General features: G+C 41.7%; 2 protein-coding genes across 2 annotated transcripts in view; one reads left to right on the top strand and one right to left on the bottom strand.

Moving 5' to 3' along the window:
- Positions 1-8,883, top strand: part of kcnq5b (potassium voltage-gated channel, KQT-like subfamily, member 5b) — a 123,141-nt gene extending 114,258 nt beyond the window's left edge. Inside the window, exons 11-15 of the mRNA XM_062428097.1 lie at positions 1,028-1,136; positions 3,187-3,318; positions 3,601-3,708; positions 5,728-5,854; positions 6,768-8,883. Coding sequence (XP_062284081.1) covers positions 1,028-1,136; positions 3,187-3,318; positions 3,601-3,708; positions 5,728-5,854; positions 6,768-8,045 — 1,754 coding nt within the window. The 3' untranslated portion in view covers positions 8,046-8,883. The remainder of the gene's footprint in view (positions 1-1,027; positions 1,137-3,186; positions 3,319-3,600; positions 3,709-5,727; positions 5,855-6,767) is intronic.
- Positions 8,884-10,890: 2,007 nt separating this feature from the next.
- LOC133987875 (elongation factor 1-alpha 1) lies at positions 10,891-14,771 on the bottom strand. Its single transcript, XM_062427356.1, has 7 exons — positions 14,628-14,771; positions 13,448-13,627; positions 12,918-13,214; positions 12,643-12,793; positions 12,060-12,316; positions 11,721-11,955; positions 10,891-11,584 (listed from the first exon to the last, which is right to left on the bottom strand). The coding sequence occupies exons 1-7, from the start codon at positions 14,769-14,771 to the stop codon at positions 11,460-11,462; spliced, it is 1,389 nt and encodes a 462-aa protein (XP_062283340.1). The 3' UTR covers positions 10,891-11,459.
- Positions 14,772-15,732: the final 961 nt, after the last annotated feature.

The raw sequence follows: 15,732 nt of genomic DNA, 5'->3' as shown, positions 1-15,732 counted from the left end.
AAAGCTGCACTTAAACATATATGTATAGTAACAGTGGTTCAAATAACTATGTGTAGTATGAAAAGGGTAATAATGAACCAATAGAGAACTCTACTTTAACTCTGCAGTTCTCCAGAGTTCTACGGAGCATTTTAGCCTCTTTCAATCAATCAATCTTTATTTATATAGCGCCAAATTACAGCAAAAGTTATCTCACTTTAGACACTTTACACATAGAGCAGATTTAGACCGTACTCATTAATTTAATTCAAAGAGACCCAACATTCCCACATGAGGAGCACTTGGCGACAACGGGAAGAAACCTCAAGCAGAACCGAACTCTAGGTGGCCGACCATCTGCCTTGACCAGTTTGGGTTGAGATAGTGAGAGAGAGAGAAAGGAGGAACAAAGGAGAAAGAAAGAGGAAAGGGAGAAGAAAGCAGAAAGTCAGCAACTAACTGGTGAACATAGTGGAGCATTCAGCAGCTGAAATCCAGAGAGGAACTGTTTTGTACTCAAACAAAGCTAACTATTGGGCTCTCAGTCATCAGCTGGACCACAAACGCATCACAACTATAAATGCTGATGCTACTCTGGATGTGTGCTGGATGTGTAAATAGGAAGCTGTTTGCTAACATGTTTTCCATCAGGACAAAAACATGATGGTGTTATGTCAGTGCTGGATTTCTAGTTTGTTGCACTGCCCCCAAGAGGCCAAAATGATAAATTATTATTTATTGAGCATCACATAACAGAGCATTAGAAAGTGACATGAAGGATCCTATTAGCAGTAATTAGTAGCAATAGAAAAACGTTGCCATAGTTGTGAATTGCAAGTGAAACAATGATAATAAAAGAAAAAATTAGATGCGTTTTTGGAGGCAGGTAGAGGGAATCTGATTAGTAACTGCTATTTAAGAGAAGTACTGCAGTTAGACGTTCCTGCTTCATAGTAATCTGTTTTTTGGCATTCATGTAAAAAGTCATCAGTGATCAACAAACACAGTCTCACTAGTCCTCCTGTTCTGTGTCCTCTCTCCCAAACAGCAGACTCCAACATGGCAGGGGAGGATGGTTTTGATGAGAAGGGCTGCCACTGCGATATCTCGGTGGAGGACTTGCTGCCCTCCGTCAAGTGTGTCATTAGAGCCGTCAGGTGAGGCGAAACCACAGAGACTTTACTTTTTTCTTTTCATCCATCAGTCACAGTAACACTGTATTTTTCTACCGCCAAGGTTGCATGCAAACACACCCTGATTGCAACTCTCTGCCTTCCAGCAGCTCTCTTGATTGAACACGCTCAGGGGATTAAAGTGACCGGAAGATTTTTTATTTTTTTTGTAAGGTTATTTTTAGATCATTTTGGGTTTGTGTGATTGGACGCAGTGTTGAGAGACAGGAAAGATGGTTAGCAGGAGAGTTACCACTGCAGAACTGATCACGTCACAAGGACACTGTGTGTGTGTGTGTGTGTGTGTGTGTGTGTGTGTGTGTGTGTGTGTGTGTGTGTGTGCATGATGCGTCACAGAAGTAAAACTTTCTATCAGATACTAAAAGTTTGGGTTGTACCAGCAAAAATGAAGATAAATGTGTGAATTATCAGAACAAAAGATCTCAAATCTAAACAAAAGATTAGCTTTAGGAAAGGTTTATATTCTAATTTAAACTTTTTTGTTTGAAAAAAAAACAGTTTTACACTCCCAGTGATAAATAAATAATAAAATATTAAATCTGAACTGTCACTCAGGTTAACATATGGCCCATAGCTTTTAAATGAAAAAAACAAACAAACAGTAAATACAATTCGTATTATTATTATCATGATAAGACCCACAGTGAGTGTTTATGTTCATTTTTATGTCTTTTTTTAATGTGAAGCACGTGGTTCATGTCATTTATTTTGTTGTAAAGCACATTTTTTGTATGAAAGGTTTTATAATGAGCTGAATATCAAGACATCTGAAGACGTCACCCCAGGCTGCATGTTTTACTATCTTCTGACATTTTATGGACAAAGCTATTAATCAATGAATCATCACATCATTAATTATTGATAATGAAAGTAATCATTAGTTTTAGCCCTCAAAGTAGCTTAACTCAAACCTCTGCTTAGATCATAGTCACCCAATTCAACATAGTGAATCACAGACTAAACAAATCATAAGTTAATTAATCAGTATTAAAATCTAACACAGAATGAAAAATGATCTCATTTTATGACTGAACTCAGTGTAAGTGAATACTTGCTCGTTCAGTCCAGCATGTAATTTGTTTTATAGCATTTTTATAGCAAGAGTCCATTTACTGTGAAACATGAAATCAATGATCAAAGAAACATATGTTCTTATCGTGCTCTAGTGCTACCTAGCAACATACAATGTGGTCTATTTGTTCCAAATTTCTCACAGTTAGGTCTGATTTTTGCAATTTTATCTGCAATACCTACAGTGTCTGAGAAAAGGGAGAAAATATGCTTTGTTGGATCTTTGCAAATTGATTGAGAATATTGATTTAACGTCATTTTTTTAGTAGTACAACATGGTTAGATCTAATAAAAGAGAAACATGATGACAATATGACACATAATGCTGAATGAGGCTGAAATTTCCATAGTTTCTATTCTCTGTGTCACAAATCTAAGAGGCCACTTTTGACCTCTGAGACCATAACAAGTCCTCAGCTATGATTGGCTTCACACAAACATTCAATAAGAACAGTCCCACCTCCACTTCACTCTAATGCTTCACTGCTGTCCGTCCTTGCCGATTCCTTTCTCTCTTTCTCTCTTTCTTTCTCTCTCTCTCTCTCTCTCTCCTCTTGAGGACTCTCTCCTCTTGACTCACACACTCTCAGCCAATTTCCCTTGAATTCAACCTTGATGCTCCACAGGTGCATAAACTCAGAGCGGTGATTTTTCAGAGCGATCGCTTTACACTCGTGCAGCTAAAATAAACAGCCACAACCTCACTTGATGTTTTTAGAAGGTTTAGTGATGTGATTGTTCAGGTGTCAGGCTGTTTGAATTGGTGTGAAGACGCAGGTTGTTGGCATGCACTTTTAAAAACAAAGAAAAATTAAAAGGTAGGATTTGATTTGTTTTCATTAGCTGCGGTCTGTGAAATATCTCAGCTTGCTGCAGGTTTGTACTGATTGCATTAGAGCTCCCCCTTGTGGCTCATTATGAAAACTTCCTCTTTCCCACCCAGGATAATGAAGTTCCATGTGGCCAAGAAGAAGTTTAAGGAGACGCTTCGTCCTTATGATGTGAAAGATGTGATTGAACAGTACTCTGCGGGTCACTTGGACATGCTGTGTCGCATTAAGAGTCTTCAGACAAGGTAGGAAAGATGACGCCGCGGTCCAGCTACAATTCACAACGCATGACAACAGCTGACAGTTTTATTGTCTTTGCTGTCTAACTACAGCTGTTTGACCACACTGTAACTGATTCATCTTTCTGCTGGTGTGTATGTGTGTGTGCATGTATGCATACCTTATACACGCATGGGTATATACATATGAATATGTGTGTTTGTCCTTTTGCTTTTTGTTTTGTTTGTTTTTTGTATGAACAGTGTATGAACATGTGTACGTGTGTGTTCCCTTTGCTCCCCTCACAGGCTGGACATGATAGTAGGCCCGCAGCCGCTGAGCAGCCGAGCCAAGACCTTTTCCTCACCCTTCTTGCCTGTCTATTACAGCCAGGGCAGAAAGAACTCCACACAGGGGTCAGAATGCAACCCCCCCCTCACTTCCCCGCCCCTCACATATCAGATGGGTTCAGTTCAGATTCAGTCAATTCAGGAAATGATTTGTCCTCAAAAGTATGACAACTGAAAGTCAGGACTGTTGACATCAAATTTGCTCTTTGAATTGATTGAGGCGAACGTGAAATGAGCCCAAACTTTCTTCACACACCCCTGTTATGCGCTGCTCTCTACTCACACCTTACTGTCCTGGGTATGAAATCATCATCCACTAACGTAAAGGTGCAGTGTGTAAAATTTAGTGGCATATAACAGAGGGGACTAAGCACAAATGGGATGTAAGATTCATAAATAATATTCATAAGTATGTTTTAGTTAGTGTATTAAAAATTGTTGTTTTCGTTGCCTTAGAATGAGCCTTTTATATGTACATAGGGAGCAGGTCCCATGGATGTATAAAGTCAACTTGATACAGCGTCAGAGGCAGGACCTTGTTCATTCCTATGAAAGTTGATCAGTGGGGCATGAAGCCAAAAAATTGTAATTCCTCTTCCACTTTGCTTCTTCTTCATCTTTGGGCCCACAGAAGGAGCGCTGCTGGCTGAGCCGGCTACTCCTGGTTTAGCCCTCCAGCTAATTTGAATGAGACTAAAACGATTTACTTGTGCAGCTCCTTTGGACAAATTCTTATAGTAAATCGAGTCATGTCATGGGGTTGTAAATTGATCAGCTGATTTGCAAACATCTGTGTGTAAGTCTATGGGAAGAAAGTCTTTTTGGACCCATTAACATCACGTGACGGCGTTCTGGCCACTATGTAAAATTAGTTTCAAAGCCCAGTGCACTTCCCTGTTGCTTTGCGAGTCCTCTTCCACAGAGCCCGCTATGTTGCACCGCCATATTTCTACAGTAGCCCAGAATGGACAAACCAAACACTAGCTATAAAGAGAGTCTTTTGCATTTGCACGACTTTCACAGCCACCGTAGGTTCTCCTTACATGCTTCGAAGGGGAGGGGTATTCAGTTGTTTGCAATCTGCAACCTCACCACCAGATGCCTCTAAATCCTATACACTGCTCCTTTAACACTAACAAATCTCTACAATATAATAACTTTGTTTTTGGTGTTTGCTGTGTTGCTCTCTGCTGAAGGAAATGGTGAATTCTGGGATCCGTGCTGATACATCTAACACAGAAACGCATTCTGTCTCACAAATTTCACACTACAGTCTCCAAGCACTGCTGTGGAAAAAAACCTACCTGGCATTACTGTTGTAATGCTGACCCCTGCTGTTGTTGACTGTTCACTGAAACTGCTGCATGGTCTTTAAAAGCGAGTGCTGATCAGACTTGGGTCAAAAAGGATTTGACGGGTAGAGAAACTTAAAATACAAAAAAGCACTTTTGGACTTTTGGAAGTGCTGATTTCAAATACTACTCTGTGTTTTTGTACACATCTGTCAGTCTAATCTCAAGTGTCAAACAATCTACTATTATATATTTTACTACACGTAGTGTGAACTCCTGTTTTTAAGACATATGATGCAGATCTGGTCTCTAATCATCGGTGGAGGGGCTTTATATTTCTCTGTAATGTTGGTGGCATAATAATTGCATGACATTGCCTTGGCTTATCACTGTTGAATGTTCATTTACAAACAGACTTTGATAACCAGATTCTAATGAACCTCACTGGATTTAGTGGGAATAGTAAAAAAGAATCCAATTGGAATAATGTGCTATCAATCAAACAGTTCTGTTCATTAAACTGATAGTTAGAGTGCCTTTTTTCACCCAGTAATTCATATTTTAAAATCCAGTGAGGCGATGTTTCCTCTCTTTTCCACAGTCTCTGGCCTTCTTTGTTGCCTGTATTTTTTTGGAAAGAAAAATCGGCTTAATTCTTAACTCTGTTGCAGTTTCTTCTTCTTCTTTTCTGTGGGCTGCCTCGTGGATTTCTACTCTATCTCTTCATCTTCCTATCATTAATGTCTTGCTGTGCGTGCGTGTGCTGATGCATGTGTTTTTGTTTGTAATCCAGGGTGGACCAAATCCTCGGGAAGGGCCAGATCCCTCTGGACAAGAAAATTCGTGAGAAGCTGCTGTCTGATGGAGACATATTAGAGGACATGAGCATGCTGGGTCGCGTGTGTAAAGTGGAGCGGCAGGTCCGTGCTCTGCTTCTCTAACTTAGCATTAAATCATGTGTAATAATGCGATTTACATAAACGCACATCAACTCCTGTCTTATTGAAGTGCAGTGGCCTGTAACTGATGGTCATAATACAGACTAATAAGGCAGTTCATTACCGCAGGGAGTCTACAGAAGATTTAGTCTAGTAATATGTCACCATATTACCATGCAGAAGACTGCACTCATTTATGCTTAGTCATATTTAAATTTGATTGGCTTGAGAATGAAATATCTTTGGATATGTGGGGATCAACATTAAGTGTGATTTGATAAGAAGTGTCAAAGGGTTTAACAAATGAGATTAAAAAGAAAGTTTAAATAGTGAGGTTTAGAGGTGTTGGTAAGCAAATATTTGAAGTTTGAACAGAGCCAGGCCTCCATTCAGTCTTATTGCTGAGCTAGGCTAAACACCTCCTAACTCCAGCTCCATACTAAACTCAAAGACATCTTTTTTTGAAGCTCATTCTAAGCAAGAAAGCAAATCAGTGTATTAAACTGAGTGGTAAGGGAAGGTAAATGTCAGCATTTGGTGCAGGTGTAATTCATACTTTTGTTTGACAGTCCCTATCTGTTTGATCTTATTTTTTTTTTCAGTTTTACAATGATTGCGAATTATACACAATTGAAGCCAGTATGTAAAGTATGTACTTAAAAATGTCCAACTTTGGCACCACCTAGCGATAATATCAAGAAGTACACTTCGATAGGCTGAAGGGCTGAAAGCAACACATACAACTGCACCATTTTTTTATTTTTTTATCAGGATTGTCTCATTTATTCTTTACCAAAATGTGAAAGATGTTATAATCACACAGTGGCTTTAAAATGCGTCCTACTGTTGTTTACTTATCCCTCCTTACTCTCATCCTCCCTTCCTCTCCTCACAGGTTCAGTCTATTGAGTCAAAGCTCGACTCCCTGCTCGACATCTATCGTCAGGTCCTGCATAAAGGCTCGTCCTCGGCCCTCACGCTCTCCTCTCTGCCCCTGTTCGAGCTGGAGCAGACCTCTGACTACAACTCCTCCGTCTTCAGCAAGGACCTGTCCTGCTCCACCCAGGTCAGCAGCGGTGGCGTGGCTCCCCCTGGTGGCTGCGTCACGCGCTCCTCTACCAACTCCCACCTCTCCCAGGGAGGACTCCGTCTCATCCTGGCGCCACACAACGAGCTCAACCTCAATCTCAACGCCTCCTCTCCCACGCCTCCCTCCGGCCTCGCGTCCTCCTCTTTCAGCCCATCGCCGCTGCCTCATCACCATCATCATCACCACCACCATCATCACCCTCATCACCCCCACCACCCCCACCATAATCACACGCAGGCTCAGGCCACCACGCCGGAAAGTGGCAATGACGAAGCTGTGGAGACCCCCCCGCCCATCCTCACGCCCAATAGTGTCGGCAGTGGCGGGGGTGCAGTTGTAGACGGGGGGTTTCCTCTCCTGGCGAGGCTTCCGCCGCCGCCCCCTCCAAGTCGAAGCGGTGGCACGAGCAACTTGGTGAGGGCGACCTCCACGGAAGCGTCCCCAGACATGGAGGACTTTTGTGGAGGTCTAGGGACTCAAATGGAGGACAGCAGTGTTGGGGAGGACCTCGGCCTTGACTTGGGGCTGGACAGACTTGGCAACAGAAATGGTAGACTAAGCACCAAGGACGAGGGTTCCTGGAGGAGACACATGAGCCTGGAGCTGGAACCCCTGGTGCCACCAGCCCGAAGCTGCTGCTCAGGCCCCAGCCAGGTAGACCGAGGCTTGGGCAAGTCCATGTCAGTGCAGGACCTGATGCAGGCAACCCCGGGGACAGCCCATGACGCCCACCACAGCCTCTCATCTCCTAGCCCCAGTACATGCAGTGACTCCCCCATTGGCTTCCACAGCTGTAGCCAAGACCCTGGGGGAGGAGGTGGTAGACTAGGAAGAAGTGGCGGCAGTGGATGGGGGGACGAGGACCTCTTTATCAGCGACAGGGACACAGAGCCACAGAGATTTGACTTCCTGTCACAGGGGCCCGTCGAAGCTCACACCTACTCCTCTGAGCACCTGAGGACAGGAGGCAGGGCAGGGGCAGGGTCCCGGGGCTCTAGCCATAGCCTGGCCACCTCTCACTCAACCTCGCCCTCTGCTGGCAGCACCGAATTGCTGAACATGCCACACGTACGGCTAAAATAGACAGCTACATTTTGGAAGGCATCCAAATCTCACCTCACAAAGACGGTTTTTATCCTTTTTGGAGGGGAGAAGGAGGGCGGGAATATAGCAAGGGGTCCTTTTTTTTGTTTATTTTCATGTTGATCCATTTGATAAGAATCACAGTATTTTCACACAAGCTGATCACATACTGTATGCCATATCATTGCATGAGTTATCCTTTGTTTTAAAATATGATTGACAAATCTGAGATAAAAGATGAAGGCTTGTAAAAGTGGGAACACAGAACACCCCCCCACCCCAAAAAAAAAAAAAAAAAAAACAACCCCTGAGACTTTGCTATTTAACAAAGCCAACTAAAACTTGACCCTGAAAGACGGTTAGTTGATATGTGTACTTGAGATAAAGCATGAGCACTGCATGTTTTCAGTCCTAAGTACTGAGATTAGCAAGATACAGTTTACATTCAACAAGGTAGGAAGGCATGGACTCCTAACACTCACATCTGTCACAGTAATTAATAAATGCTTGAATACTTACATGTGCACATGTATAAATGAGATCTGTTTCCTGTCTTGCTGATCACATGAAAGGCTGCCATGTTGAAATGAATGTTAACTCAAAATGGCCAAATTTAACTTACACTCTGTTCTTGTCACGATTTCCATAACATGCTGCCCATTTTAGAACAGAATCACCTCTTTAAGTTTATATTGTCCAATTATATGAACCATTATCCTCAACCAATGACTACCACAATCAAAAGATCTACATGGTGTATTTGCAGGTTTTATCTACTTAAAGACGTAACTTCTTTTTTTTTAGCTTACCTTGGAATGCAGGCCAAACATTTTCATACTTTCATGCTAATTTATTCCTCCAACAGTTTCAGACAAACATTGATTCCCTTTCATTTCTGTATGGTATGGATATTAATTAACAGACTTGAATTGTGAACATTAGCTTTCATTCATTTTTACATTGTTACATCATCATTGTGTGGTTACGCAGTTTAAGTGCGGATAGTTTTGAAGTCAGCACTACACTGACAGTAATGTCACTATGACCAAAAACAATACATGCAGACTTTACATTTGATATTCATATCATATGGACATGAAAGGAAACCAACGGATGCCTAAAACAGTAATCAAACTACAATCACACTTGAAATGAAGCACCGTGCAAATTGTTCATTGTAGTTATTATTAGTAGTAAATTTGCTAAAACAAGTTGATACAGTCCTTTAATAACATATTTTGGTGATATTGTTTTTTATTGGAAAAGAGTCTCTTTAGGATATGATATATAGTTACTTTTTACGTCAGAAAGTGAACATACATTTTTTTTAAATAATTGTGGCACATACAAAAAATCACCAAAATATGTCATTTATCAACGGGTGACTATACTAACTATACACACGCATGTTTGCATCTGTACAGATAATAATGCTTATTTACATACACACACACACTGTGGCTGTGACGCTACATGTCCATTATGCTGTGGACTCTAACTCTACAGTTAGTCCAGAGGAGCCAACAGGAAGCAGAAGTTGCTTCTTCTCAGATCAATTATGCACCTGTCAGTTGGTTTTCGAGCCGATGACGGCCATGGATTGAAACACATCTTGAATGTTACCTTTCGGTTTAAAAACTTTGTCAGGTGTATTATCAAAGCACTTTGTTTGGGTTCAGAAAAATATACATTGAAAGAAATGTTAAAAAATGTAACTTTGTATTCCATGTTATCATGAAGGGAAGGTGTCTTTGTTTAAACCATGGCCAGTCTGCTTTTCTTCACTCATTGTAATGTGAGATTATTTTTCAATTCAAGTGGACTCGATGCAGAATGTATTGCTTACATCATGATTAGTACGAGCAGAACGCCTGTTGTTTGAACTGCTGAGCAGTGACATCAAGATGACGAATCACTTCCCTCTTCCTCTTGCATGGTACAGAATCAGGTGCATCAGGGAATGTCATGTGGTCCTCTCCAGGTTGTAGGGAAACTATTACACAAGTAGATACTAATCATAAAGCATTGAAAACCTCAGTCGTGATGAATCTTCGTTAGCTAACAGTACCTCAATATAATCTGAAGACCCATATCAAAGACCGGAATATGTGAAGGGGGCTTGGGGTCAGATTGCTTTCAAATGTGGAACTGAATTTTACTTTCTTTAAGATACTTAAATATATTTTGCATGAAAAGGTTATCATATCCAAACCTGTTTATAACTGAGAATGAATCATTAAGACAAATCACTATTTAAGGTTTAAAATGATTGCACCGGAAGTTTAAAAAAAATAGAAAATCCAAAAAAAAAAGCGCTGACATTAAGTCTACAAAATGTTCAGTACATAAAGTATATTGGTGCCTTGCTTTTGTGGTACATATTCATCTCCATATCTGCAATTTCCTGACAAGTGCATTAGCTTAACAGAAACGGTTGCACGTCTTCATTTTCCCTCTCTGTAAATGTTCTGACCTGACACATTTTGCAGTTTTTTATTCCGATCATTTTGCTACTGGGCGTCAAACAGGCCTTTGATATTTTAACATTCTGTCTCGTTTCTTTTAATTTATTTAAATTATGTGCACATATTTACACGCTAGTAATAATCTCAGTTAGATTAATGAAGCCTCTAATGTAATGAAAAATGCAAGTGAACTTTTATTCTCATTCATCAATAAAGGAAATTCTATGAAGAGTGTATCAGTGTGTTTGCTTCCTCGTCAACATTCACTCGTGTGTAATTGTTCGGTGGTTCGTTAGCGTGGAGGTAAAGCAGACTTGACAATGAAACCGGGAACATTTTTTTAAACATCTTTACTTTTATGAACGTGTGCTCACTAATAACATTGATTAAGGTGCATGATTTAAACAGCAACATTTAACAGCGCTACTGCGAGAGAGCCTGAGAAGGGCAAAGTGCATGTTGGGAAGATTTGAGGAATTGGACAAAGATCATCTGAAGCTTGTTTCTCTAAGATGCAACAGTGAGCATGCAAGCAGTAAGTGTCTACCTTTGGCTAGTAAGCATACCTCTTTTAAAGCTAGAACACAGTATTACTTCAACAAAGACCCGGCAGAGGAACATCTCTGCCTTATTACTGGTGTTAAGCAGCTACATTTGTTGGCTAGATTAACGAGCGGCTTCATCTTAACTACAACGGCACACAACCAGAGAGCAGTGATGTAAATCTGTTGTGTTGTTCTGTCACAATCCCAGTGACCATATAATCTACATAGAACAGTGTGTTAACATGTTAATCACTAACAGTGTGGTGCTATTTGTTTTTCCTTCGTCTGCTTTTGCGATGCATTGTGATAATAGACCAGACGCTGACTATGGTGTGCAGGAGGGGCGGGGTGCTTGTGTACCTTCGGCCACGGCGAGCGTTTGGGGCAGCAGCCCAGCACAATGTTCATTTGACCTTCTGTGCCTTCTGTGCAGACTTGGTGATTTTACCGCTGGTGGGTGCTTTCTTTTCCACACCTTTGATCACTCCCACCGCCACTGTCTGACGCATGTCACGGACTGCAAACCGCCCTGAGGAGGAGATCATGGAAAAATATTTGTTATCTAGCATTCACATAATCAGTGAGGTTACAGTGAGGGTTCAATATGTTCCCGAGCTGCAGCTTCACCCACAAGAAGAAATCGTGCTGCAGGATTGGTAACTTACCCAGAGGAGGGTACTCAGAGAAGCTCTCCACACACATGGGCTTGCCGGGGATCATGTCCACAATGGCAGCGTCCCCAGACTTCAGGAACTTGGGGTTGTCCTCAAGCTTCTTACCGGAGCGACGGTCAATCTTTTCCTTGAGCTCTGCAAACTTGCAGGCGATGTGCGCGGTGTGGCAGTCCAGCACGGGAGCGTATCCGGCACTGATCTGACCAGGGTGGTTCAGGATAATCACCTGGACATCAGCAGAGAGAAGCAGTCAGGTAAAGCAGATGCACAGACTTGTCAACATTCACACATCAAAGTCAGAATCCTCTACAAGTCGTCATCTTTGCAGACCTGAGAGGTGAAGCCGGCTGCTTCCTGTGGTGGGTCACACCTGCTGTCTCCGGCCACGTTGCCACGGCGAATATCCTTGACGGACACGTTCTTCACATTAAAACCCACGTTGTCCCCAGGCAGCGCCTCGGTCAGAGCCTCGTGGTGCATCTCCACAGACTTCACCTCAGTGGTCACGTTGACGGGGGCAAAGGTCACCACCATGCCAGGCTTCAGGACTCCTGTTTCTACTCGGCCCACCGGTACCGTCCCAATGCCTGACAGAGAGAAAGGTTACAACTTTACATAGTCTGTACTCAGCTGCCTGTAAAAATGAAAGTTTCAGTCTCATTTCTGTGAGACTGTGGCATGTGAAAAAAGGGCAGACTCACTTTAGGAAATGATGAGCCAGTGGGAATTCTTTCTAGACCTAATTCCGTTCTGCTCTTCTTGTCACAAGGTGCTCTCATTCCCAAAATACTTTCAACATATAATCTGGTGCCACTGACATTTCAGAATAACTTGATAATTGGAACACTTACATCCTCCCAGTCTGTAGTCCTAACAACTAAATACACAACTATCACATTCACAAACACCTCACCTCCGATCTTGTAGACGTCCTGCAGAGGCAGGCGCAGGGGCTTGTCAGTGGGGCGTGTAGGAGGCTGGATGGCATCCAGAGCCTCCAGCAGTGTGGTGCCTGAGGCGTTGCCGTCTTTACGGTTGATCTTCCAGCCCTTGAACCAGTTCATCTGTGGAGGAACAGAAGTTTTGCTCATTGACACATACCTCTAAACAGATGGGTTCTTTTGGTCATACTGTCCTTATTCCATATGAATGTGTTTATACTGTCAACATGTCATCCAGCACACTCACATTAGGGCTGGGCTCCAGCATGTTGTCTCCATTCCAGCCAGAGATGGGCACAAAGGCCACAGTGTCAGGGTTGTAGCCGATCTTCTTGATGTAAGTGCTGACTTCCTTAACGATCTCTTCGTAGCGCTTCTGGCTGTAGTTGGGCTCGGTGGAATCCATTTTGTTGATGCCCACGATGAGCTGCTTCACTCCCAGGGTGTAGGCAAGGAGGGCGTGTTCACGAGTCTGCCCGTTCTTTGAGATGCCGGCTTCAAACTCGCCCACGCCTGCGGCCACGATCAGCACGGCGCAGTCCGCCTAAAAGAGGTATGAATAAACCTTTCAACTGAGCTCAGGTGAACTGTGTGTTGTGCTAAATTTACTTTTTTCAGAGGAGCAAACACAATCCATGCGCTACTTTACTGTCACATTTATGCTCCTCTAAAGTTTTTTTATCTGGTCTTTCAGAAATGCTTTGCTCTCCCTTCTCTATTAAAAAGTATTCCTATCATGCTTTTTCTCTATCCATCAAGCACCCCGACTCCCTCTACCTGAGAAGTCCCAGTGATCATGTTTTTGATGAAGTCCCTGTGTCCTGGAGCATCGATGATGGTGACGTAGTACTTGCTGGTCTCAAACTTCCAAAGAGAGATGTCAATGGTGATACCGCGCTCACGCTCTGCCTTCAGCTTGTCCAGAACCCAGGCATATTTGAAGGATCCCTTTCCCATCTGGGTAATGTGGAGAAAAAAGTAATATATATTTAATATCACTGTACCATTGCTCAGCTTTTGTCCAAAGCCTTTTTTACCAAATGTACCATGCATGCTCCCAGAAGCAATCAAACTCTAAATACATGTAAATGTATGTGCATGCTAGCATCTTCATTATGTCTTAACAGAACAATTATATTTATTAATCCTCCATATTTAAGAATAAATGATGCTATAATAGAAAGTCATAGACGTTAGTACCGTAATGATGATACTGTGACTTGCATTATAATTTACATAACATATGATGAACTTACTTTGTAGAAAAGTTAAACGTCAGTACAGTAACTTCCATCCTTAGAACTGTTGTTGAAAAAGGTTATAAATTATACGCAATTGAACATTTTATAAAGTAATAAAATACTTAATCAATAAAAGTATGAATGATAACTTGATCTATTACTTATTACTGATTAATTGTACTAATAAGATTCAAGCTTTCCATGTTGAATTTGCAACTTTCTCGTGTGCTCTCAGTTTGGTGGCAATAACAAATTAAAAAAGCAAACTATGGCCTAAAAAATTATGAAAGTTATCCTCTTTAATAGCCTAAACAGTAAGCCTCACAATGACACTATTTATTCCAGGTCAACTACGCTAGATTTGATCTTATCGAGGGGCTATGAAAAGCTTACGTCACTGAAAGTCACACTGACAACTGGTGCATTGCTTTGTCACACTGCTTGTAATTTAGAGAAAGTAGCTGCAGGCTATCTAGGCTGCAGATAAAGTTTGTGTCCCAACTGCTACTGTTGTAACAATGGTGACTTTTTTTTTGCCAAATGCTTACAGTGCAGCAGGGCATAGATTATACAGCACAAGATAAGGGTATAGACATGACACTTGTCAGCTAGTTAAACAGAAAATATACTTGAGTACTAGAACAGCTACAGTATGGTACAATTTTATAGTCGAAAATCATGATTTAAAATTAAGTGAGGAACATTATATGTCATACCTCTGCTGCTTCTTTTTCAAACTTCTCAATTGTTCTCTTGTCAATGCCTCCACACTTGTAGATGAGGTGGCCGGTGGTGGTGGACTTGCCTGAGTCGACATGTCCTATTACCACAATGTTTATGTGGAGCTTCTCCTTCCCCATGGCAGCTCACTCTGGAAAACACTGACAGATGCCAATTGCACAGTAAATGAGACAAATGACCCATAGCTGTTAAGACCTGCTTTACACACACACACACTTCTCAATGTGCACTTAAACTCACAATTTTGTGCCCATATAACATAAACGGTAATGATAATGCTACTGTTGCCAGAGTGCATAGAGTATAGTGGTACAGTCATAAACCAGAAATCAAACACCTTACCTCCTACATAGATAAGCTTGTTTGACCTGTGTTAGGTTTAACAGGTATCATGAGTGATCATAACTAAGCTGCAGTATAAGGAGAAATGATGACGACTTGCACCTTTAAGTAATTGAGTCTACAAGTCTGTAACTGAACAAAGGCATTAAAAATAAAGTTGAGTGTGATCAAATCAAAGTGGAATCACTTCCTTTATGTTGTCATATACTGTATCATATAATGCTTCTCTCACCTATCCTTCCTCTCTCTCCTCTTTACCCCAACCGGTCGAGGCAGAAGGCCGACTACTTTGAGCCTGGTTCTGCCTGAAGTTTCTTCCTGTTAAAAGGGAGTTTTTTTCTTGCCACTGTCGCCAAGTAATTGCTCATGTGGGAATGTTGGGTCTCTTTAAATTAAAGAGTACAGTCTAGACCTGGTCTATGTGTAAAGTGCCTTGAGATGACTTTTGTTGTGATTTGGCGCTATATAAATAAAGATTGATTAATCTACAGAGATATTAGTCTGGGGCAGCCATGAATTAGCCTGTGTGTCCTCAAGGTTAGAGAGACATTAAGGCACAAACAATGGTAAGCAACATGCTTCAACCCAAGAGAATTACTCAAGGTAAAACCAATGGAAAAGGCTGGCACTGGCTATTACAAATAGAAATGTCCTTACACGGCTCTCTGGTGTTGGCCATAGTGGAGAGGTTGGAGTCTGTTTGATTGAGTGTGTGGACAGGTGTTTTTTATACAGGTA

The sequence above is a fragment of the Scomber scombrus genome, chromosome 2 (genome assembly GCF_963691925.1).
Source record: "Scomber scombrus chromosome 2, fScoSco1.1, whole genome shotgun sequence".
Classification (NCBI taxonomy): Eukaryota; Metazoa; Chordata; class Actinopteri; order Scombriformes; family Scombridae; genus Scomber; species Scomber scombrus.
Note: the sequence above shows the minus strand (reverse complement) of the source record. Positions and strands in the feature narration are given on the sequence as shown.

What these genes read in the sequence shown, in the direction of transcription:
- LOC133987875 (XM_062427356.1), bottom strand. Translation starts at nt 14,771, where the DNA reads ATGGGGAAGGAGAAGCTCCACATAAACATTGTGGTAATAGGACATGTC. An exon ending in GGACGTCTACAAGATCGGAG is followed by an intron (nt 12,317 to 12,642) that starts GTGAGGTGTTTG and finishes TCTCTCTGTCAG; the next exon opens with GCATTGGGACGGTACCGGTG. An exon ending in CTCTGAGTACCCTCCTCTGG is followed by an intron (nt 11,585 to 11,720) that starts GTAAGTTACCAA and finishes TCTCCTCCTCAG; the next exon opens with GGCGGTTTGCAGTCCGTGAC.